Raw genomic sequence first — 24,288 nt, 5'->3', positions numbered from 1 at the left:
TGATTTAAGAAACCGGCCAGTCTTCTGTTACTGAAGTTATAACCAAATCAGCAGATATACTAGCAGTGGCAATAAAAAGCTACTGCTCCTCAGAGAACTTGTATTGCCTGATGCAAAAAAACAAAAAAAAAAAAAAAAAAAAAAAATCACAGAATGCCTGAAATGTGTGTCAGTGTGGTACTGTGAATATATCCTGTCAATGGTTAAAGCATATTATTGGCTTAAGCTTAAACACTCCGTATATAATTGGGTTGAACGACAGGGCGCTCTAGCGTGCATAAGATGTTTCAAACTCTAACGTTTAATTTTTTTTATGCTTGTGCGCAAATCATGAAAGTGACGAGCAGCGGCTACACTTGATTTGGACATGGTGCCAGAAGGCTCTGGGTTTCCACAAAAACAAGATATTTAAAACAATGACTCTCCTTCAATCTTACATGTAACTGTCAGACTATGCCCACTGGTTAGTAACAAGTCTCAACAATTTCAAGGAATAAACCCCTATGCCGGTCGGCTATATCCGGTTACTGGTTTAAAAAGGTGAACTTAGGCAAGGGACAATGGCTCAGGCTTACAGACAGGCAGCATGAGAGCTTCTCCTCCAAGCTCTGACCAGATCACTCCCTGACACTCAGCCCCTCAAAAGCATTTAGAATCAGGTGGTGGTTTTGAGATGTGTATAAATTTTAAAATGTTATCCTAAGCCAGGCACAAAGTATGAAAAGTAGGTTTGATGCAGCCGACCTGGAGCCCTCGCCCGCGTCGGTGCCCTTGTCCAGCACGCTGCTCAAGTTGTGCTCTGCCAACGTCTCCTCGGGCACCTCCTCCAGCTCCTCCTCTCTCTGCAATGACAGCCGGTAGTTTTCCAGCTCGATACGCTCCGGGGTGCCTCGCAGACGCTTTGCCAGGCCAGGCTCTTCCACCCCGTTCACATCTACTGCTGAAAGCAAGAGGCACAGGGAAAAACATACAGAATACAGAAATACTAAGAGATACTGGCACAGGTCTGCTTACTGGGTAAATACTTGGATTGTACTGGCATCACTTGGGTTAGCCCTGTGCAGTGTGAACTGTATAAATGAGGAGTTGTGTTAATTGCTTGATTAATGTACCGTGACAGAGAACATATTGTACTGCATCACAGGCCCTAGGAAATGACTAAAGTCTTTAGTTTTTGAAACTCCTACTTCTTTCTCAACCTCAGAAGACAGAAAATGTACTTCAGATTCTGATATTCCTTTCATTGTGCCACATTCGCAAACATACATACATTCTTATCATACAGCTAAAATGTAAGTGTCACATCGCTACATACTGTATGTCTAATGTTGCCACCTATTTATTCCTGTCCCCTGTGCAAGTGTTGGTATTTAAAGGCCTGCATTTCCAAGAAATCAGTTTCATTGACAAGTTTCTTGTTTACAAATTACTAAAAGTTAAAGTTGACAACTGTGCCAATACACCACTGCAGCAAACAGCTGAACAGGAAGATCACAAATGCCTTGGATTCCTTTTAGCCCCTCATATAAATTTTGGCATTGTGACAGACCTCAGAGAAGTGCCTGGGAAAAATGTGTCAGAATGTACAAAACTTCTACAGGGAGCAAATCCTCTCTGCATTGCAAAACACAAAACAGTTGATCCATCAGGACTCAGAGTTGGTCTGCTTTCTAGTAAACAACTGTATCTCAGCTTATCCCTAAATATCAGAAGCAATGGGAATGACATGCCAGTAAATCAACACGTACAACACTGCCTAGTAATGAACTGAACTGGAAATTGCAACTGAATGAATTACAATGCAAGCACCTTTTCTATTACGCTATGACCCGTTATCTGATATAACTACACAAGTCAGTCTACCCAAGCAAGAAGTACAAATAAGCTTACTTACTGGGATTGCACCGTTAGTATATCAAATATTAACAAAATTACTTCCCTTTCCCTGAAAACAGACACACTCAGGCCATTTCTATCCACAACAAATACTACGTAGCGACAAAGAAAACATCTTAAGACTAACTATTGAAAAAGACTTGGGGCTTAATTCAATCGCCTTAGCAAGGAAAAGGGCATTTTAGAACAATAGCAATTCATGCAACTCTGGAGATTCTTTTGACTTGCTCACTTATCAAATCAAAATTGGAAAAAAAAAAAAAAAAAAAAAAAACACCAATCACTTTTAACACAACACTTTTTCCAAAATAAGTTATTGTATTTAGCCCATCCAGTTTAGCTCCACACCCCCATATCATTGCTGAATCCTCTGTAGCTCTTACAAGAAAAGCATTACTTTGATTTTGCTATATGCCGCTTTGTAGTAATGATGAAGTAATACAATTTAACAATCCAGTTTTTTTATTCACACGTTAATTAATCAAGTCATACATTAGCTAGGGAATAATAATGTCAAACTTGTCAACGTTCGCCCTGTAGCATCCATCACAAAGAGGGTTTGTCTTAAATTTGTCTCTTGCTTCTTCCTGCAACAATGCAGATTCATACCAGCCCCAATTAGCAGATTCCAAACTATCTTTTGAAAACACATTTATTTACTGCAGAGCCTATATCTGGGTTGAAAAAAAAAAATCAATCAAGCCTTGTGTCACAATTACCAAACAGGAATTGTCCTCACATGAAAATCTCATCTACATGAATGTTACATCCCAGGCTCATGGCAACTGGAATACTGCTCTTGTTGACAATTCATATCAGAAGGAGAAAGCCAAAAGTTTCAAATGGCCCAGAAGCTTACAGATATGAGCACAGCAGCAAAATGCTCACAATACAGACTTCTCAAACAACTGGTCAAGGGAATCGTGGATAAAATACATGAAACTTGTTGGGGGTATACAACAATATCTCAGGATGCAAATAAATGTGTGTGTGATATGCAAATCCACACTGCAATGTTACAATATCCCCAAAATCAAGTTTACAGACGATGTGCAGTCGTTTTTTGCACAATATCAGTGTAGCATTTGACGGTTATAATCACCATTTCCTCCAACAAGTAGTTTGAAAGAAATTCCCTATTGCAAGTATATTGTTGTGTCATTATTCTTGTATAGAAAGGAATATCTCTCTCTAGAGATTTACAAATAAATAGGAAAAAACAAAACACCACACACCACAAAACATCTGGTTAAATTTATTAAAAAACAAAAAAACAAACACTTAGTCGTATCCATTTTCCATTCAAAACAGCGTATCGCGAAAAATACATTAAAAAATAATGGTACCTTGCCTTTGTCCCACTCTAAAAAGCATCTCCTTTAAAACCAATAGGACCTTTGATCCCATAAGGTCAGAGAGAGAACGAGAGAGATATACAGATAGACATAAAAATAAAAACATTTACTTAGTCACTGGATTTAATGTGATTTGGTTTAGAAAATACAGAACTCCTCATCAATAAAAATGTTGGTAATGTACACTAAAATCAGTTTTATTGATCTATGCACATCAACTTTTTTTTTTTTTTTCTAATATATCTACAATGTGATGTGTTGCAAATTTACAAAAAAAAATTGTCCTGCAGCTGAAACGTCAGTTAGTGAAAGTAAACAAACTGAACAACCAACATAGACTGGTTTCTAAGCTATGGAAGAATGCTATAAAAACACCATCAAGAGATCTTTTCACGAAAATGATCGTGGAACACAGCAGCTGTTCTACTGAACCCCTTTAACCACTTCTGAAAATCAGTCTTGATTAGCTAAATGAGGAGTTACTGTATATTTAGAAAACACCTCTGATCTTGTGATTGCATTGTAATGTGCTGCCGACTCAAATGCCCAGCCTTTCATGCAGTGCTAAACATAAAATAACAGGCCAAACATAAAAGAACTCAAAATCTGTGCTGTGCATGCACACGTGCAGTGCAAAACAAAGGAATGAAAAAGATATATTTGTACCTATAAACAAAACTAAATAAATAAAGGGTTGCATATGACAACGGTAAGATGTGGTTATGTTAAGTGGCAGGTCAATATAAAGTTTTGGCAAACATTGTATTTATTTTTTTGTTGTTTTTTTTTTTTTTTTAAATATGTATATAGATTTATTTATTAACACACCCCAAAAGTTAAAACTACAAGGCTTTATCATTGAATACTTTAACATGCTTGTCAAATTTTACTAGTTTCTTCCAGCATTACTCTCTATTTGAAAACATTATATTGCAACCTTGAATGTAAATAGCCATATATTATGATGGTTTAGGGTGGATTTTTATTACAGTACTTTGTGTGTGGACAGTGTAAACTGATGGCATCAAAATATCAATAGTTGGGGGTTACAGTTCAAGATTACCTTTGGGTACCACTCTAACGAGAATGCAAGTGCTGACGGGAGATTATAACCAGTTCTGTTGTATAAAAAAGGGTCACCTCATAAGAGGTAGCATTGTTTTAAAATGGTGTCTCGGATGAATATAAAACCATGGGCAATGTGTTAAAGCTACTCTAACTTCAAAAAGAGCAGGCCCCAGCATTGCAAACTGGACAGATGCTTCTTAAGACAATGCATGCAGTGGGTTCCTTTCACAAGTTGCAGATTAAACTGCATCCCTCAGGCATACAGATGTGCTCACATGCCATGCTTCACCAACAAACCCAATGAATCCCCAGCAATGTTTTTGGTGCAGAAGGTTAGTTTAGTACAGCAGACCCAGAAAATACCCTCACAAGCACCCCCCGTCATTACAGTTCTGCTTTGATAGGAGTGGGAAAGGTAAAGCTTACAGAAGAATTGCAAACTGCAACAGATTTTACATTCAAAAAATACCTGATCGTTTCACAAAGCACGGGCAAGACAGCGAGAGAGAAAGACAGAGCGCACAACTGGTCAACGGCATAGACATTTCTGCAACACCAAGCATAAAAAGCTAAATTGTTCATATAAACTCTGTGCTTGTTGTACACAAATGTAACATGTAAAAGGGATTGTGTCAATTAACACACAAACCAAAATGGTCTCTGCTTGTAGACAATTATAAGAATGCCAGTTTGGATCAGTATGACTCTGCCCTCTCAATAGGGAGTAAATAAAGATCAGCTGGGTTATAAAGATGCACCATCCTATTATGAGTTCTGATTGCTCAGGTCTAACAACCATACAAACAGTTTAGAGACCTTCGGTGTCCGAATATCGGGCCTCTTTGGTCACACTAAACACTGGATTACAGAATGATCTCAGGATAAGATGGCTGTATCTTTGGCTTAACAGGCACATGGTAACAGTTCTGAAAGATAACTGAATATTGCATCTTGTAAAGGGACCCACAAAATGAACAGATCACAGGATTATCTACATGACGAGAGGCAGCAAGCTGAAAGGATGCACAGAAAGAATTTACAAAGCAGTTAGGTTTACAAAAAAAAAAAAAAAAAAACATTTTAAAACCACAAATAAAGAAAACATGACAAAGTAAAATGGGTTAAAAAAATAAATAAAACAAAAACATAGCTTAATTAAATCTGAACAAACTAAAAAAGACAAAAACATTTATCTTGGAAAGCAAGGTCACTCTAAGTTAGTGAAAAAGATCAAATGGCCATTAAAAAAAACCTGCTTTATCCCAGATGCTCAGCACTTGAACTACTAAACTCGCCAGCTATCTGTCCTAAAACTTCAGACTGAACGTACAGGAAAGGGACCCCAAAGGTGATCAACTGGCACAGGAAAAGGGAATCTAGACAGTTGTGTGCCACCTGTTGACGGGTCCAGGTTACTGCTCCGCGGACGGAGCGGCTCACACAGTACAGAGCGCCAAAGAGAGTGAGGGAGAAACGAGCCGTCCTGCCAATAAAGGAAATGGAGCTACCTGGGGTCCTTTCTTGAGGGGTGGCTGTGGAGTTTGCCCGGACTGGGCCATCAGCAGCAACAGGGTCCGGTAGGGACACTTTGTTTTCCTGGGAAGGAATTGGTATTAAAATAATCAGTGCTGTCTAAATATATTGATGCCAATACTTCTATCTGGAGAACTACATGGATAAGAGTAGGGATTTACAAATAGCTTTTAAAAAAAAAAAATAATAAAATAAAAGGGTATGACGGTACATATTAAATTTGCATAATCATACAATGCAAAGTACAATACACAATCATATAATGCAAGCCAGATATTAACAATGAATAAAAGGCCAACCTGCCATGAACAATAGCTGGAGGCGAAGAAAAGCCATAAGTTCCCAGCAAGGAAACCTTTAATTCCTGAAACAGATGGCACTCCCTGACAGCAGGTAGCCTCACACATACGAATGTAGCCCTTGTTTTCTTTTCAATATATATGCTGTGTTCATGTTAAGCACATTGAATAAGCATATCCAGGGTTAAGTCAGGTACAGATCAGGATTTCTACACAACAGTAGTTGGACAGTTGACCAAAAAAAAAACCTAAATGTTAAACATGCATGGCATTAGCATTCATCTTTTTCAAGTTCTTACCTTTTTGATAAGCCTGCTTTTTAACACACTCTGACACAGCAATGACAACAACTCTGTTAAAGTGCAGAGCTAGCTGCTGTGCGCTGGTTGCCAAACTGACTTAATGAGCCAACAGTGGATGTTCAAGCCAGTTCCAAATAACTTTACTTTCAAATTGGCACTGTCAACCTTTAATTTTGTTTGTTTTGTTTTTGACATACCTGATAAAAAGTCAAACTGGGTATTACCTTGGCAGTGAGTGGTGCTTCTGCAGGTCTCTTCCTCTGAGCGTACCCCGAGAGCCGGTAGCAGTAGTGAGGTTTACAGTAGAACTTCCCTAAAGAATTAAGAGAAAGTAAATCACATAAAAACAAACACTAACAAGTCATTTAAGCAGCCTGCCATTTATTTTAATGAACGCTTGAAAACATTAAATGTAATAACCCTTACAGGATTTGTTAATTTTCTGCAACCTTTCTAGGCAAAGGTTTTAGGGACCAAATTTCTGATCATAAAGCCTTAATCTACCACTCTACAGATTCAAGCAGTTTGCAGCACAGTCTAAGATTAAATGTTTTCTATTAAAAGGAACTGAAAAAAAAATCCTTTGATTTCACTAGGGTATTCTGGACCACTGCTGCTGCTTCTCTACATGGTGGCCAATCAGCAGTCTGCAAGAAGCTGGAGTTCTGTATAATTAACCAGTAACAATACGGCACTTGTTACAGGAAACAATGAGAGCGCCCATGAAACTGAGAAAAAATGGCTTATCCAACAGGAGGAAAAGCATCTGGAAAAATGTTTAACTCTTCCCTCACACTATCATCACCAGTGACATTTAAAATGTAATAAAAGCATACAAGCATTTTCCTGCCACAGCACAATATATATACAAGTACAACCCCTTTCACTTACTAAGCAAACTGCAAAAACTAAAGGAAACAAAAACAGGAGCAACAAACCGACAGAAACTGTTAAGAATGTGAAGATAAAATTGGAGGTAAAACAAAAATAAATAATAATAATAATTTTAAAAGATTTACACTTAAGACTCATCTAAAGTATCTTAGCATTACTGTATTGTGTAAAACTAGATTCAAATTAGCCACAATTACTTAACTCAAGTAACCAGACTGTTTTATGGCAACTATATTTGGTCAGAGGTCAAGTTTGCCATCAGGTTTTACCCAAGGTGTGAACAAGAACTTGAATGTTTTAGGCTGAGGGGTCAAAAGCAGTAATAGCTCTAGCCCCATGGGCGATACCAGCCTGGAGACTTACCATCTTCAATGTCGAAGGCATAAGAGGAGAGCCGCAGGGTAGTGTTGCAATAGTCACACTTGAAGCAACTACGGTGGAAGAATTTGCCCTCTGCACTGAGACGCTCCATTACATAGACCCTCTTCCGGCAGAAAAAGCAGACATCACTGCCGCCAATGTTCTGGGGAAACTCTCTGCGTAATGAAGCCTAGATGAAGAAAAACCATGTGTCAGAAGGGGTGTCTGAAAGCTCTCTACAGCAGCGTTCCCTGCTCACATTGCAGATTACTGAAGTCTCCATTCAGGTCTGTTGAGGACGTGATCATTTTTAGTAGGACCACCACACGTGCCTCCGCTGTCTCTCAAAATGTCCCCTCTTGTTTTTCAACGTCAAGCTAGACTCTTGTATAAAGGCTGCATCCCTTGCAAACATGCTTATACATGAAAAGCACACCAAAGGAAAAAAAAAAGCAAGCAACACACTTCCCCTCACCAAGGATCTGAAACACTAAAAGTGATATCATGAAAAGTCACCATGACCTACATCTACAAAATGGAGAATACCATCATGTAACAAAATGTCCCTGTTTAATAAATACAAGTAAATGTGTCAATAACACAGAGAAACAGGTCACCATACCCTACGCTCACACCATGTGGATTAACTTAGGTGTATCAAATGTCCATGCAAAGTTTTATCAGATTCATCACAATTGATTAAAATTAGGAGCTGAAACTCAAGCAAAAAGGAGGTCATCAAGACTGATATACCCAGAAATAACTGGTGCCAATGATGGCCACACCACTTTCTATTTTTTATTAAATCAAACAGATGAGCAATTCTCTAGATCAAATCTCAGTTCTGCAACGCCCTCTTAAAAGGCTAGATAACTGATGTACTAAGTTTCTGTTCAGATTACAGTAAGCACCAAAGAAAACTGATTTTATTATTATGTTTTCTACAGTATTGAGCAGCATAAAAATGAAACAAACAGTTCAGGCATAGTGTCAGTCTGTGACTTGGCAAAAGGGGAACACACCCATTAGGAAGAAAGTTTTTAATAGTAAGCATAATCACACCACATTAGAGGTCTACTTTGTAAACCCATAGATTAGTTATGAAATCCACTTTCTCTACTGGCTGCACCTATGGTTCTACACTACCAGAGCTTACCAATGCCTTCTTGTCTAGAAAGGGCTTGGGTTGGTCTTTCTTTTGAAGCTGATTGGTTATCTGCTCAGCCAATGAGCTCACTCCCCCTGTGTACATCTTTATATACCTCTAAAAATCAAAGGCAGAAGAGAAAGGAACAGGAGGAAAGAAGGAAGTTAGAAATGGAGAAACAAACTAAAAAACAGACACAAAAAGGAAGAAAGGAAAACAAATCAAACAAATGAAACATACAAATGGAAGGCTGCCTTGTGCAAGAATAAAAAAGGTAGAGATTTGATACAATTACACAAATGTGCAACTAAGTATTTGACAAATTAATGTACCTTGTGAATTGTATTCCAAGTGATGTTGATTCATCACTATTTAATTAACACCAAAAACAGGTCAAATTTTTTTTGTACCACTACAGAATGGAGATCTAGATATCAATAGCACAATTCTGATAGCAACACAGAAGACCAAAAGAGAAATGGTTAAGAAAATTTTGCAAAAAAAAAAAAATGACTGGGATGTCATTATAATGCCAGGAAGAACCCGAGCAAAACCACTTGCAAGTCACAGCATTACAAGAAATAGCAACACATATTACACAATGGTCCTGATATGGTATCATGAAGCCAATAATGCTTAAGTGTTCTGCATCTTAAAGGATTTTGCTTATAAATGCAAGTTCCAGGGCCAATCTTGTAATAGATGCAAATGTCAATCATTACTGAATGAATAAGTACAAAAGCAGAGATATCCTGCTTCGAAATTGTAATGCTACTGTTGAACTTTCAGGCAATATATAACTACTGGAAAATATGAACTATTGTCAAGAAACACAATTTACGATAGATAGATAGAGACACTCAAAGAAATCAGAAATTGTTGTACTGGGAAAATGTGTAAAAACATGTTTTCCTAACCTTTCTTTAAAATATATTTACTGGTGTGAAACATCTTCTTTCTAGAGGGATCTTAGTTGATGGGTAAGGTTTTTAAGGACACTGCTTATGAACACTGTTCAAAATCAAGCATGCTCACACACCCAACCTCCACAAAATCCATGAACATGGGTGTGGATGCAACTGAAAAACAAAAGCCCACTAGATGCTGAGCCTGGATTCAAACACACAAGTTCCAGCTTCCAGAACCTTACTGAAATGTTAGTCAAAGCTGTTAAACCATTCACTTTCACTGCAATTTTGAGAATTTATGCTTCATTGCATCTTCACTTGAAGGGAAGGCAAAGCAGTCAGGACAACGGGTTGCATTGCATCAGTCTGCAGCACAAACAGGAAGCAGCCAAGTGGCTACCTGTCTGAATGAACGTGGGGAGGGCAGGTCTTGGTGCTTGGAGGAGTGAAGACTGAGGGAGAGCTCCCACTGGTCTAAAAAGAACCGGTGCGAGGGCTTGGGCTCCAGTCGAGCCAAGAAAGAGAAAGAGCAAAATGCAACACCAAAATAAATAAAACAAAATAAAAAGATGCACAGCAACAGGATGCTGAAAGAACCTGGAATGTCTAAATCTGAATGAAACCATAAAGAGAAACAGGAAACAAAACAACAACCCCCCACAATTACCACTCTGGGAACTCTCATGAATCAAAACCTCTCAAACTGTTGAGAAAGTTATCGAAACCTTTTGGTTTAAGACCATTAAATCCTCAAGATAAAGATTGCTGGAGTTTTTACAGACCCACAAGGAACCGTGCAGGCAGTCCCGCGCCTTACACATTTTATGCTCACAGGTCAGAAGTTCTGTGGACACCTACTGAAAGGTGCTTTAAGGGAAAATACTGCCCATAGGAGGACCAGTATTTTTTTTTTTTATTTTTTTTTTTAGGATGCATACTCCTTTTCAGATATGCAGAAGTAAGGTATCTCTCACGTACTGTGCTTGAATAGATGTGCCAACAGAGTAGAAAACACAAAATGTTCACCTGTCGCCTGTCTGGCTTCTGTTCAAAGTGAGTAATAATTTGGGATGCCCTCTCCTCAATGCTAGGGGTGAAAATAGGCGCTTGATCATCAGAGTAAACTACTGGTGGCACCTGCAGGAGGAGGGAAGGCCACCACCAGCAGTAGAAGAAAAGAGTAGGAGATCACAGAAGGGAAAGTGAATGCACTGGGACCCACACAATAATGCTGGGTAAAAGTCACTTGACTAATATTGTTGTATCAGCTCCAGACACACCCTATGCAGTACATATCTGCAGGGATGTATTCTTGTAGTGACACTAATGCATTTGGCTTTGTTCTCTAGTAAAAACATTTTAAAACAGCTGTCTGGGTGACACGTTTGGGAGGCCACACATTGCCTCAATAGAATTAATAATTGACAACTTCATTATAGTGAGAGTCCAGTATCATTTTAAATCAAAAGTTATGTTTAAAAAGTCCATGCAGAGTATCTTAAAACATGCTGTGCCATTACAGAATCAATATAACTACTTTCAATCAGTATCATGTCTTAATTCTACTGGTACCCACATGTTAGCACAGGTCAACAAAAAAAATTAATAAAAAAAATATATATATAAAAAAATAAACAAACAGACTATCAGACTCAAAACCTGTTTAATAAAAAAAAAAAATCCACATGCCCGTAAAACTTATGCATGGACTTCATATATAGCCAAGGAGTTAAAACGATGCCCAACTTTACACTAGTCTTGTTAGCAAAAGGAAGGGTGCAGGAACACGCTCGTTAGAATGAACAGTTCCAAAAATTGAAAATCTCTCACATTAAAATTAGGAGAAGCCAAGCAGTTAGAGAGAGCGTGGCAGCCACAGCACTGCATTACCATGCAGCATGTTACAGGTTTCCTAACGGACACAGACACTACAGGCAAAGTAACTGCCCCATTCAGAAAACTATCCTATTCAGGTACCAGTCTGCATTGGCTTCAAAGACTAATGGCTTCTTTAAAACCCTGTTCATGTAGTTTTTATAACCATTCTGAAGGGTTAATGGAACTCCAGTCAAATCAGCAAAGGACAGGGTGCAGATTCATGCTGGGTGCAAAGCAGATCCATACTGCCCAGTTACCCGCTCTAGGACAGGGCTCACTTCCTGGCCCTCAGACTCAGATCCTTCACTCTCTCCTTGCTGCAGAAAGGATATGAGGGTTAACAGCAGACCATTGTGAAGTGTCTCTTGCAATGAGAATTCAGCTAATTTTCCAAACAGCCACGTGTCTTGGATGAGTTAGGAACACATGTGTGAAATTGCAAGTGCTCTGGTATGCATTAACCAGTACAGACAACCTTTACAAAACCTGAAGCAATGCTGCTATTGCACCTCTTTGCCAGCAGATGGCAATGTAAGCTTACTTTCAAATGCATTTGATTTTTTTTTTTTTTTTTGCCACACACCGAACAAAAAACATCCTATGCAACAAAAAGAATCGTTGTAGAAAGTAACACTCCACTACATGAGCTCAGAACATGTCCCACTACACGGGAAACGTTAACACGTGCATTATACATTACTGTGCATTAGTATGAAGAGTTTAAATGCTGCACTGAAAATCGTTCAGCGACAGCAGTACACACAATCAATTAAACAGAACATGGAATACACAGACAAAAAAAAATAAACAAAAAGAGAGGAGACAGGGACACTAATTAAAGCTTCAAACCAGAAAAGTGTGATCATCGATAAACAGAGCCCTTACATATAAATATCAACCAAACGTACTTTTATTTTAAATGGCAAAAAAATAAATAAAAACTACTCAGTCAAGTAGAAATGATTGACAAAAACATTTCTTTTCACTTCACATTCAGAAACCAATGTTTGCTGCCTTCAGAATGTGTGATTGAGTGTTAAAAGTAACACATTCAGCTCTTTTAACACGTTTATTATTTATTTATTTTTTAAAAGCAGCAGCACATTATTGATTTAATTTACCAGGTGATCCAAATACTGCTACTTTTAAACTTTATGATAATTCTTCTGATGTTTTGCCCAAAGGTCATTTAGTGAACCCCCTATAGACATCACTTAATAAACTAAATACAGTGGAAGTTCCAGGAACAGTGCACACAGCATACAGCAGTCTGGGTACATGCAGAGTGGTCACCTGAGCACAGACAGACAATGAAGAGGAGGAGGAGAGCAAAATGATTCTCTTAGGGCAGCTCCGAGATCGCTTCACACTTGCAGCCTTCAGAGACAGAAGAGGACAGGCTCAGCTTTAATGGCAGTCACACAACACTGTTCTTTCCCATGACACTGACTTAATTCAGAACAATGGGAGAGAACAGCCAGGCAGTCCTGTGAAGAAGTAGGCCACCATGACCAGCACTCACAGTATGTGAAATAACCGCACAGGTTTCCCAGTCTCAGGGGAATATATTTTGATTTTGTGTAAATTAAATTAAAATTGACAGTTTGTTCTTGTAGTTGATTATGCACACGGACAGTAGCTAGGTTCAAGCCTCTACCTAAAAGCAAATACTGCACAAGCACAGGAACCTGAAGCCATGTAAAGACTAAGACTACAGTCTCTAGGTACAGTATATTTCAAACTACAGTGGATACCGTACTTGCTCTTTACAGGGCACCGTCTGACACAACAGTCTCCCTAAAGCGAAAACTTAACTGTTTCGAGTACGTCTAAGAATGGCCAGAATACAGCATGCATAGAACAAGAGGGGAAAATAGAAGAGAATGCAATATAAAAAAGGAAGATAAAACCTAAATTATATGCTAATTTATTAAATCTATTCTCCTACACAGTTAACGGTCAAATCGTAAGACTACAGTAGTGTGCATTTGTTATGCTAATGAAGTTACACATTGATCCAGCTGTATTACATATTTAAAACGCAGAGATGAAAATAACTGCAGTCTGGTATAAGGTACAATTAGTCAACTTATATCAGCCTGAGCCCTTCCAGGCTTCACTGAATTGACACCTGTTCTTGTGACCACTGACACAGTAACTGCTAAGCAATGGAACGTATTTCCATTTACGTAAATAAAGCAGTTCTAGTTAGAGACTCAATAAGTAAAATGCATCACTATGTACAGTATATACTGTGTATGTAATGAGTAAACATTACATCTGTTAAAGATATTTTTGTATAAACATCAGGTAATTGTTTTGGGGCATGTACATGCAATACATCTTAAAGCTCATGGAGTACAAACAAAGTAGGAGCCAATTAAAAAAAGAAAAAAGTATAATCTGTTTGCAGAATACTGCATGCATCCTAAACTATACTCAAGGATTAGAACAGGTTTCTTTGATAAATAAAACTTGGTTTATTCAGACGAAAACAGGGTTATTTAGGAGTGACTTTGCTTAGTGCACATGATTAAGGCTCTCTTACTGTTTGATATGACAAATGAGCCCTATTCACAAAGCTACCAATTTAAAGAATTAATCCGATATTCATGGAACTGTTCCAGAATCGCAGTACAAAACATTTATTGAATATCAAATTTAAAAAAAAAAAAAAACTTAGATCTGGGTGAAGGCCCAGTAATTCAGGACTACTAGATTTCTTTGATTTAATGTTCTGCACAAACACCCCTGAAAATTGGCAGTAACTGTGCAGTACTGGATTACCCCCCGGTGCTGGCACTACACAGGGCCAAGGCTGGGCTTATTACCTGTCTCCACTGTGGGACGGGTGCGAGTCGGCCCGGTTCTTTCTGACGGACCGTGGGTGGAGTCAGCAGCCGCTCCTGATACGGCAAGAGGGTCCGCTGCGCGAGGCAGGAGGGACAGCGGCATCCATCGGCAAAAAAGCAGCAAGACAGGCATGCAAAATCAACAGCACAATAGACAACATGGGAGGGGAAACAGAAAAGGGAAATATTCCATGGAGTTCAGAAATAAACAAATATGAAACCACTGCAATTTATATATAAAAAAAAAATAAAATAAAATCAAAATACAAACAAATCTTCACTTAGTCTGATCCGAGGTTAATGTAATCCACAAAACCCTGACAAGCAACTGGCTAGGTTCCACTGCAGTGGATGTTACATACATTTCTGTGCAAAAAAAAAAAAAAAAAAAAGAAAAACACTGCGACAACCTCAGTGGAAACAGGTATAATTTCACCTACATTTTGCAGTTATTTGAACTTTGTAAAAACTCACTGGTTGAGCATACTTTATATGGTCGACATTTTGAGAAAATGCCATATAAAAAAGGTGCTTTAGTGCGCATACATTTCAATGGAAATGGGAATATTAAAATAAGCGAATCCCCCAGTTTGCATACATTTGTCAAATTGCGAAAAAGACTAGAAAGGTTAGCGCAGCACTATTATGCGAATAATCAGTCCATCATGTCATCACGTCGGACAGTTTCGAATAAGACGTCGCTTTGATACCTGAATGGAAACGCAGCCAATGACGGAGGTATGCAACAGCTGCTCTTTAGCCAGCAGATGTCGCTATTTGGTAGCATAAGTAGTCTCTATTGCACTCAATTACTTTGCATTTTAAAGTGGACATGCCTATTTTATTTATTTATGTATTTTTATTTTTTTTAAATGAAACATAAAATGTTAAAATACATAATAAAAGAAAGTGAAAGAACTAGAATGCTTGTGCCATCTTGGTTTAAACGAGATAATGCAGCAACATGCTAAGGCCGTGCAGATAAGGCAATGCAGCACTGTGAAGGAATGAAAAAAGCTTGCAGACAGCTACTCCAAGAGCAAGCGCTGATAAACTGCGTTTTTTCTTGTTACAACACAAACTCTACCAGCTCACATCAAATACAGGGACACAATGGACCGTCACAAGCAGCATATGCAGCGTTTAAAATGAGCGGCAGACATTTTGGAAACCCATAAAAAAAAGATGTAATACTTTTGTACCCGCATTCCTTTTCCTGGTTATAGCACTAAATGCCACTGATATTACACAAGGTTTCCAACCTCAGCAGTACAGCACTCAAGCGTCTGAGACGACAGACCTTCAACACTACACACCATAGCCCTGGTGGTCACCAATGTGACTGTGTGGAGCACTGCTCTAGATCTGCAGCAAATAATCTGAACATCATTACCAGCCTATGAACTGTGATAGGGGGAACCCTCCCCCCCCCTTCCCACCAACAACAAACTAACCCCATATTCAAGAAGCCTTTACTGTTATTGTAAAAAAACAAGCCAGGAATATAACTACTAAGGTGTATGTAAGGGTGCAAAGTTTAGCTACTGGGTTAAGTTTTGTAACCTTAGCGTTCTGGGTTTCTGTTGTATTATACAGGGGGAAAAAAAAAAACTTAGTAAATGCTTAATGAATTTAGCTCATAAATGTCTCAACTGCTGGCAGTCAGCTAGCCCCTAACAGACTGCAGCCCAGACCTCAGCACCCCATTACCTGTCTCTTCAGCCCCGAGGACTGCGCAGGGGCGTTCTCCTCAAACTTGGCCAGCAGCTGCGTCGCCATCGACTTCACTTTGTTTTGGTTCCCAATGCCGGTCTCAATTTTCCGCTCCGACAGGGCACAGACTAGGGCAGCCCGTTCGTCACGGTAACCTCGTGGAGGGTCCTCCTGGGAGCAGAGAGCAAAGGAGAATATGACAGGGTCAGCCTGACTGATTAAACCAATTCAGTTAGACCAGAGAGCACAGGATAAAAGTGAAGAGGCCATTCAGCTGGATCACCTAACTGCTGCAGTCTGAGCTGAAGCAAAATCACTCCACAATGGAGCTGGTCCAATTAAGGACAATAAATAGGAGGCACCACTCACATCTTCAGATTGACTGGTTTTCCTCCTCTTCCCAGTCCCCTCCACTTCCTTTTCCTTTTTGTCCTACAGGGAGAAAAGAAGAGTCACTTTAGCAAAGATTATTTTCGTGTTCACATACTCCAATTCACAGCAGGGGGGGTTCCTGCACCTTTGGATTCCGCTTTCGAGAAATGCTCTGTCCCAGCTTGCTCAGGAAGGAGATGGGAGACTTTGTGTTGGAGATCAAGGCAGCCTTGTCTTCTGGGCTCAAGTTATGGTTATCTGAAAGTAAATGACAATGAACTTGTAGCACAGTGCACATCCCATCTAAAATATATAAGACAGCTAAACTATTAGGTGGACCCCCATTGTTTCCCTGGGGCAATTCAACCACACTTCTAAGCATAGGACCCACCACAAACACAGTGTTGACACTCTGGATTCAAAGTAGTACATCGTCAGTAGGCATAAGCATTCTGATTTCTAAACAGCTACTGTTACCAAACCTTGTGCCTTTTAAAAAATAGATTTTAAAGCATTTATAAGGCAATATAAAGCCAATCCAGCACAACAAAATGGTACAGCAATACTTTACAAAACAGTTGAAAATACAAACATTAAAAATAACAAATCAGCACCCCGCCATTCAGCTGGATCACCTAACTGCTGCAGTCTGAGCTGAAGCAAAATCACTCCACAATGGAGCTGGTCCAATTAAGGACAATAAATAGGAGGCACCACTCACATCTTCAGATTGACTGGTTTTCCTCCTCTTCCCAGTCCCCTCCACTTCCTTTTCCTTTTTGTCCTACAGGGAGAAAAGAAGAGTCACTTTAGCAAAGATTATTTTCGTGTTCACATACTCCAATTCACAGCAGGGGGGGTTCCTGCACCTTTGGATTCCGCTTTCGAGAAATGCTCTGTCCCAGCTTGCTCAGGAAGGAGATGGGAGACTTTGTGTTGGAGATCAAGGCAGCCTTGTCTTCTGGGCTCAAGTTATGGTTATCTGAAAGTAAATGACAATGAACTTGTAGCACAGTGCACATCCCATCTAAAATATATAAGACAGCTAAACTATTAGGTGGACCCCCATTGTTTCCCTGGGGCAATTCAACCACACTTCTAAGCATAGGACCCACCACAAACACAGTGTTGACACTCTGGATTCAAAGTAGTACATCGTCAGTAGGCATAAGCATTCTGACTTCTAAACAGCTACTGTTACCAAACCTTGTGCCTTTTAAAAAATAGATTTTAAAGCATTTATAAGGCAATATAAAGCCAATCCAGCACAACAAAATGGTACAGCAATACTTTACAAAACAGTTGAAAATACAAACATTAAAAATAACAAATCATTTTTATTAAAACAGTTGCAGGCTTATTATTTTGATTGTATTAAATCACTACCAAAGTGGCGACGCCTGCTTATAGCAGTGGGGTCCACCAACCAGGTGTCATCAGCTGAATAGGCAGGCGTGCTGCAATTGCCAAGACTCACCCCCAGGAGGCAACGTGTCCTTGAACATCTCGTAGAACTGTGTAAGGTACACTACCATGGACAGCTTGTCCGGCTCCCCAACAGAGGCCATCTCCTTCCCAGTCATGATGGGTGAGATCCCGAACTCCCGCTCCGCCACGTCGAATGCCAGCTGGTTGTTGTTCACCATGTTCTGCTCCTCCAGGGAGTCAAAGTCACTGAAACAATACAGGGAGTGAGGGAGACATCAGAGGGGAAACCTTGCCATGACCATTTCAACTCAAGGTACAAGGGTATGGGTCAATCTAAACCATGGATTCATGTGCCTCTATGGGCTTGCCATTTCAATAAACCAACTACAATAAGTAGGGCAATAGAAGACTTACTAGGATTACATTGTACTGTGCGATTCTCAATCTATGGGTCACAGGGCTAATTCCATTGGGGTCAGAGTCTCACGTGTAATATATAGCATATAAAAAATGAAAAAAAATTGGAACGTGAATGACGCCATGCATAAAAACCAAGGTCAGACCTTGGACACTGAAAAAATATGAGTTGCAGGTAGGGAAAGGCTTAGAATGAATGATCTACAGGAATGATGTTTAGAAGTGAATTTCTTCATTACAACTGCTAATTTTCAAAACATGATCACATAAAAGCTCCATCTTGGCAAACAACACATCTAGCAAAGCTGGGCCATAAAACGTTAACAGACCGAAAACAATCAAAGCCTCAGCAGTATAAAGAGCAGAGGAAAGACAATGTATAATGTCTTTGCCATTAGAACACGACAGTGATTATTGAAGATTGGAGACCCCCATCTAAACAGAATTAAGCCATGTGTTCACTAGGCAACTGAGCATGAGTCTGCCCTTTCCCTGAAATGATTTAAATATAAAAAGCTTTTAATTCTCATTGCACTGAAATGAACATAAAACACACAACTGATCCGTTACTCTCAAGGTAGACGAGGCAGAGGGGGTTGCCAAAGAAATAATGTGGGGCATCTGCCCCATCAGCACGTGAACCAAAATCGACAACTGTAGCCTGTAAATGACTAAACACAGCATGTGATTGCTATTTTGGTGTTGAAAGGGGTTACAGCTAATTAAATTCCATAAATCATGTACTAGGTACAGCAGCTTTTAAATAAAAAACAGGGTTATAGCTTTTCTCTCATGTCAGGCTTTATCTGAATCCAAAAAAAAAAAAAAAACACACCACCACCACGTGTACAATATAGTAAATGTGGGATACTCACATGAGGTCTGGCCGATATCTGTGGATGATGGCACACAGGGCCAGACCACTTTTCCACGACATGGTGAGATCAGTCACATTTACATTTTTGAAGCCCTCTGTCTGCCGCTGGCACCAGTTTAGCAGCTTGTTGGAGCGAGCTACAGACTCTGAAAACAGTCAAGCAGGCTGCTTTACAACAACGTACATGTAGCCTTGTGCAGTTCATGCACTGAAGGGTTAGCTGGCCACCCTTTTCATACAAATGAGTTTATTAGTCAGGGCTCGATTGATGAATGAGGGAACTATCTGAATGTTGTACTGACAGACTGCTGTTCACTTTAGGCCTCCACCCATCATTACTGCAAGGTGGTTCTCTCCTTAACGTTTCACATCAGGAGTCATAGTATTCGATTTGCTTTAGCACAAAAAACATTTTCTTAAAGGGTGTTTTAACTTTCACATATTGCACCAAGAAGAAACTCACATGGCACTTTTCATTTCCTCTCAATTCTCTTGAAGGTTATTTTTATGGTTGCCACCACCTTCTGGACTAAACTATAGTTTCTGCACAGCGGTCTGAAGCAGTAATTTCTGTTTGCCAGTGTCCATGATATTCTGATTACATCTTATCATTGTTGTCATACAATAGCTGTTATAACCTTTTGTTTGCAAACCTCAAAACAATCCGGTCAGTGACACAGAATTCGATTCAACTGACACTCTTCAAATTTACATTGAACAGAAAAAAAAACAAAAAAAACACAGAACATTCACCACCCAAACCAAACCTTGAAATAAGCAGAAGAGCAATTTGAAAAAGAAAATAAATAAAATTACAGGAATAGTACAGAACAGTGAGAAATTACGCAGTTAAAAAAAAAAAAAAAAAAAAACACACAACATTATACAAAGAATAAATTCTTATGTGCTAGATACAGCCCATGGGCAAAGTAATAATAACCATCACACAGGGAATTACAGAGATTTCAAATATAAATCTATTTATTAATTTATGGATCAGGGTGTTTTTCCACAATGAAATACAATTCTGAATTTAATGCATTCAACCAAACTTGAACATTTTGTATTTATTTGGGGAAAAAAAATAATATTTACTGTGCATATCACACAGGGACGTACTAGATCATTCACTTTATAAAACCAAGAATTTCAGAGCTGCTTAAATTTTACAAAAAAGTTCCAGATGCTAAACCTGTGGACATATCAGTCATTAAGTCAATTAAGAGCACTCACCATTTCTCATCAGTTTGGGAGTCTTGGAGTTAACAGCGTTCTCCATTTCTACATGGGCATCCCTAGACTCTCCTGTGTCAATAAGGTGCCGTACCTTTAGAGACGAGAGGAAACACACAAGCTATGTAAGATACAGTACCTAAAATACATAACCCCGTGAAGGAGCACAACATACTGGGTAATGTATGAAATTCTACCACTGGATGCTGCTCACGCTGGATTCAAGAAAGCTCAATGCAACCAGCTTACAACAGCAAATTATAATGAAGGTGTGACTATTTCCTCTTACCTGGTTGGGTCTCAGGAAATGGAGGCCGATGTTAGGGTACCTAGTGGTTGGGTTAACACTGTACTGGCTGAAATTCTTACTAACATTCTCTGGAGTTGTTTGGGGAAGCAGGCGATAGATACTTTCCCTACAAATATATTTAAAATAAAACATGTTAATATAGGAATACAGACTGATGCCCAACACTGTATCATAAGAACTGACAAAGGTTTTAAAGATTAAAACAGCCAATAGTAATCATCTAATAACATTTATGCATGACGTACTGCAATGGCAGTTTCTAATTACTTATAATTCTAAAGAGAAACAGAACTTGATATTGGCCCTTGAATTTCATTTTTCACCAAAAGAACTTCACTTTACTAATTCCACGTCTATTTGATGTGCTAGGCATGGGGTTGTCCATGAGATTGATATAGTTCAAAAGCTGTGAGGTACAGATCAAAATCAATAAAAACCTTTTTTCAAGCCTGTGACCTTCAAAGCAATAGGTCTTTGTTGCCCTATGGGCCAACAGCAGTTGCCTTCACACAAATCCAGTGCTTTCCCCTCCAACACTCAAAGTGGCACACTCTTTGCATGCAATATAGCATTCTTTTCCCAAAATTTCTAAAGGAATGTTTTTTTAAATAAAAAAAAGAGACTTGGGGAGGGGGGGGGGGTGTAAATACTCCCTGAAGTTCCTGAACAAACAATACAGTAATACAAATCAAGAGAATGGTATTGAGAAAAGGGACTTTCTGTACTCTCTGAAAGTGGACCACAGACAAACTTAGAGGAATGGCAGCTCATATCATTTGTCTGCTTTGAGACAAAACACCTGGCAGAGGAACACGACTGGTATTCAGACCCTTATTAACAGCTAAACATAATATGAATATTAAATTCTCTGAACATTAAAAGCAGCCTAAACAATAGCTAAATTAGTATTATTAAAAAGACAGGTTAAAAATAAAATCAGCCTCTAACTTGAAAATAAATGAACCATTCAAATATGTTTTCAGTTGTTTGTACTCAAACTACCATCTCACATGAGTGCTTGAAGCTGTTAGCATGAAAGCTAACTCTTTTGTCTTGTTTATGTTTGGATGGGTTTGGAGTTTATTTTCTTTAAAAATAAGATATAATATTACAGTGGACCAAGGAGATTCCAGCTGCATTTCTGCAATTCTGAAGAGAATTAACTCTGGCGGTTTTTTAGGCACATTATCTTAAGCTCCAGATAACACCTGGTCTAAAATCTAAAAAAAAGACACGTGATGCCATTAGCCAGCCATGCTAGGAAGAGGGGAGACGCAATCCAGCTTAAATGTGAGAATCCTGAACACACCACAGGAATATATTATTTAATCCAGGAGATGTTCATGCAATCTTCCTTAGAGTACCTTTCAGCCAGCACCTCCAGTGGAGAGTTCCCTTGTGCCCAGCTTCGTACCATCCAGGCAGAGTCCATTGCAGCCAAGAAGCCGCGGGCAATACCGGTACCCATGGGCCAAAAGGGCTGCACGAGAATACAAAACAAAAATCTATCAGGATTACCTTAACTTTAGTCACAGCTACTCGTCTCCAGGAGGGAGATGCACTGCCAAGTTGAAATAGTTTTCACTTTACCGTGCAACTGATACATATCATAACCTACACAAAAGACAAAGCCTGCAATCATCCTCAACACTCTGCATTTACAGTATTGCAGGTGATGATCAACCAAATACACAATACTAAACACCACTCATACTATTCAACGTGAGCTTTCCCAGCTTTGAATCAGTCAGAAACACTAAACTCCATCAGATCTAGAGTTTCTCTACTCGCCTCCAGCAGGCTATCTCCCACCAGTGCTACCAACAGCGGATGGCCGTTCCTCTCGCGCATCAGAGCAGCATTCTCTGAGGCATACATGCAGGTGAAGTCAAACATGGCCACGTCAGGCTGCCCATAGTGGTTGATGGCAAAGTCCAGCTTGGGGAGCTGGTGATTGGTGGAGAAGTCGGCCGCTTCACATGCGTAGTTCAGCAAGGCCTCCTGGTCCACATTCTCCCGAGACAACAGCATCTCTGTGTCAGCATAGTCCTACACAGGGAAGGAGGAAAGATTTTTGAACGCTACGTTTCCATTTGTAAAACATTTTCCCTTCCTGTTTCTATCGGAGCTGTCAATGCACTGTGCTTCACAGTGATCATATCAGCCTGTGCTGTGAATGGCTGTATGCTTTAACCACCTATCTATTCCTCACTAAGTTCACATTCAAATATGACATTTGTTTGTAGTAGTGTGATGGAAAGAGACATGCAAAACAGTAAATAATCTTCATGCATTCCAGTTTACAGCAGCGTCTTGATTTGAAGGTGTGCCGATTAATGCAGTATAACATACATTCACAAAGTTATTTTTAAGGCAGCTTTCAGAGTATTAAATAAAATTACTTTTAGTATTCCAGTTTTTGGTCAGCTATATCTGTTGCACATTTTACAGAATAATTACAAGATTAGATTTTTTTTTTTTTTAACGTTCAGTTTATTGCAGAGGTGTGCATTCATGACTTTGTGTGACAGTACAGTCCATGACCTAAAACATTCTTAAATCGTAAATATTTGACAGAAAATAGTGATGCTAGTTGGTAAAGTTGTGGTACACAACGGAAATGTCCAGTGTGACTTTTGACGCGTCTCCCTATAGCTTTCTTTATGATTTCAAGGCGAATAACCCTGGCTTGTTTTGTGCTGATGTTCTCTGCAGATACTATTTCCGTCAGCACAGAGATTACCCAAAACATTCGCAAAGTACCACCTAATTTGGAAAAACGTGGCCTCGACTTGCACAGATTCTGCTTCACCATACATGCCAGGAACATTAAACTTAACAGAAACCAAATCTGCTGAGCATCATATTCCACATGTAAAGTGTGCATACTGAGAACCCCCCCCCCCCCCCCAATTTTTACAGATGTTTCAATTAAAAACAATGTTTTATCAATTATCCCTATTTTAATATCTGTAAAATAAACTCTGAATTTCCTGCGATTTTTTTTTCTTAGATAAAACCTGAAAATGCAGAACACTACTTACACTGTACCAACCAACCTGGAACAGTATTGGTTGTAACCAAGTAAAACCATTGATTAAACCAGATTTTTTTTTTTTTATATATTTAGGACTACTCACATGCAGTATCACACCCTTCTCCAGCAGGCTCTGTTTTTTGGCTGTCATGACGAAGTAGTGAGTGTCATCCTTGTAGTAGACAATGTTTTCCAGGTCAACCCCTAGAAAAATCACCAAAAAACACAAAAACAGGATTAATGTTTTACCCAAAGATTCCGCTGCAATGGGCAAGAGATCTGTTGACACTCTGTAGCCAAGACTGCACAAATCACCGATGCTCAACAAGAAACAGCATTTAAAAAAGCTGACTATTGGTCAATCCAGGAGAACAGACTTATTTGCCAGCATTACTGAAGAATAAAAAAG

General features: G+C 39.2%; 1 protein-coding gene across 1 annotated transcript in view; it reads right to left on the bottom strand.

Moving 5' to 3' along the window:
• mical3a (microtubule associated monooxygenase, calponin and LIM domain containing 3a) overlaps window positions 1-24,288 on the bottom strand; it is a 72,973-nt gene that overhangs the window by 25,801 nt on the left and 22,884 nt on the right. The window contains 19 exon segments of the mRNA XM_041254359.1: window positions 745-940; window positions 5,828-5,915; window positions 6,678-6,766; window positions 7,711-7,897; window positions 8,864-8,971; window positions 10,789-10,899; window positions 11,898-11,957; window positions 12,934-13,017; window positions 14,472-14,567; window positions 16,203-16,376; window positions 17,299-17,361; window positions 17,447-17,559; window positions 18,055-18,251; window positions 19,298-19,445; window positions 20,533-20,626; window positions 20,822-20,948; window positions 22,207-22,322; window positions 22,634-22,891; window positions 23,983-24,083. Coding sequence (XP_041110293.1) covers window positions 745-940; window positions 5,828-5,915; window positions 6,678-6,766; window positions 7,711-7,897; window positions 8,864-8,971; window positions 10,789-10,899; window positions 11,898-11,957; window positions 12,934-13,017; window positions 14,472-14,567; window positions 16,203-16,376; window positions 17,299-17,361; window positions 17,447-17,559; window positions 18,055-18,251; window positions 19,298-19,445; window positions 20,533-20,626; window positions 20,822-20,948; window positions 22,207-22,322; window positions 22,634-22,891; window positions 23,983-24,083 — 2,410 coding nt within the window.

This window comes from Polyodon spathula, chromosome 7, assembly GCF_017654505.1.
Source record: "Polyodon spathula isolate WHYD16114869_AA chromosome 7, ASM1765450v1, whole genome shotgun sequence".
Taxonomy (NCBI): Eukaryota; Metazoa; Chordata; class Actinopteri; order Acipenseriformes; family Polyodontidae; genus Polyodon; species Polyodon spathula.
The sequence above is the reverse complement of the archived record's forward strand: the minus strand, read 5'-3'. Positions and strand labels throughout refer to the sequence as shown.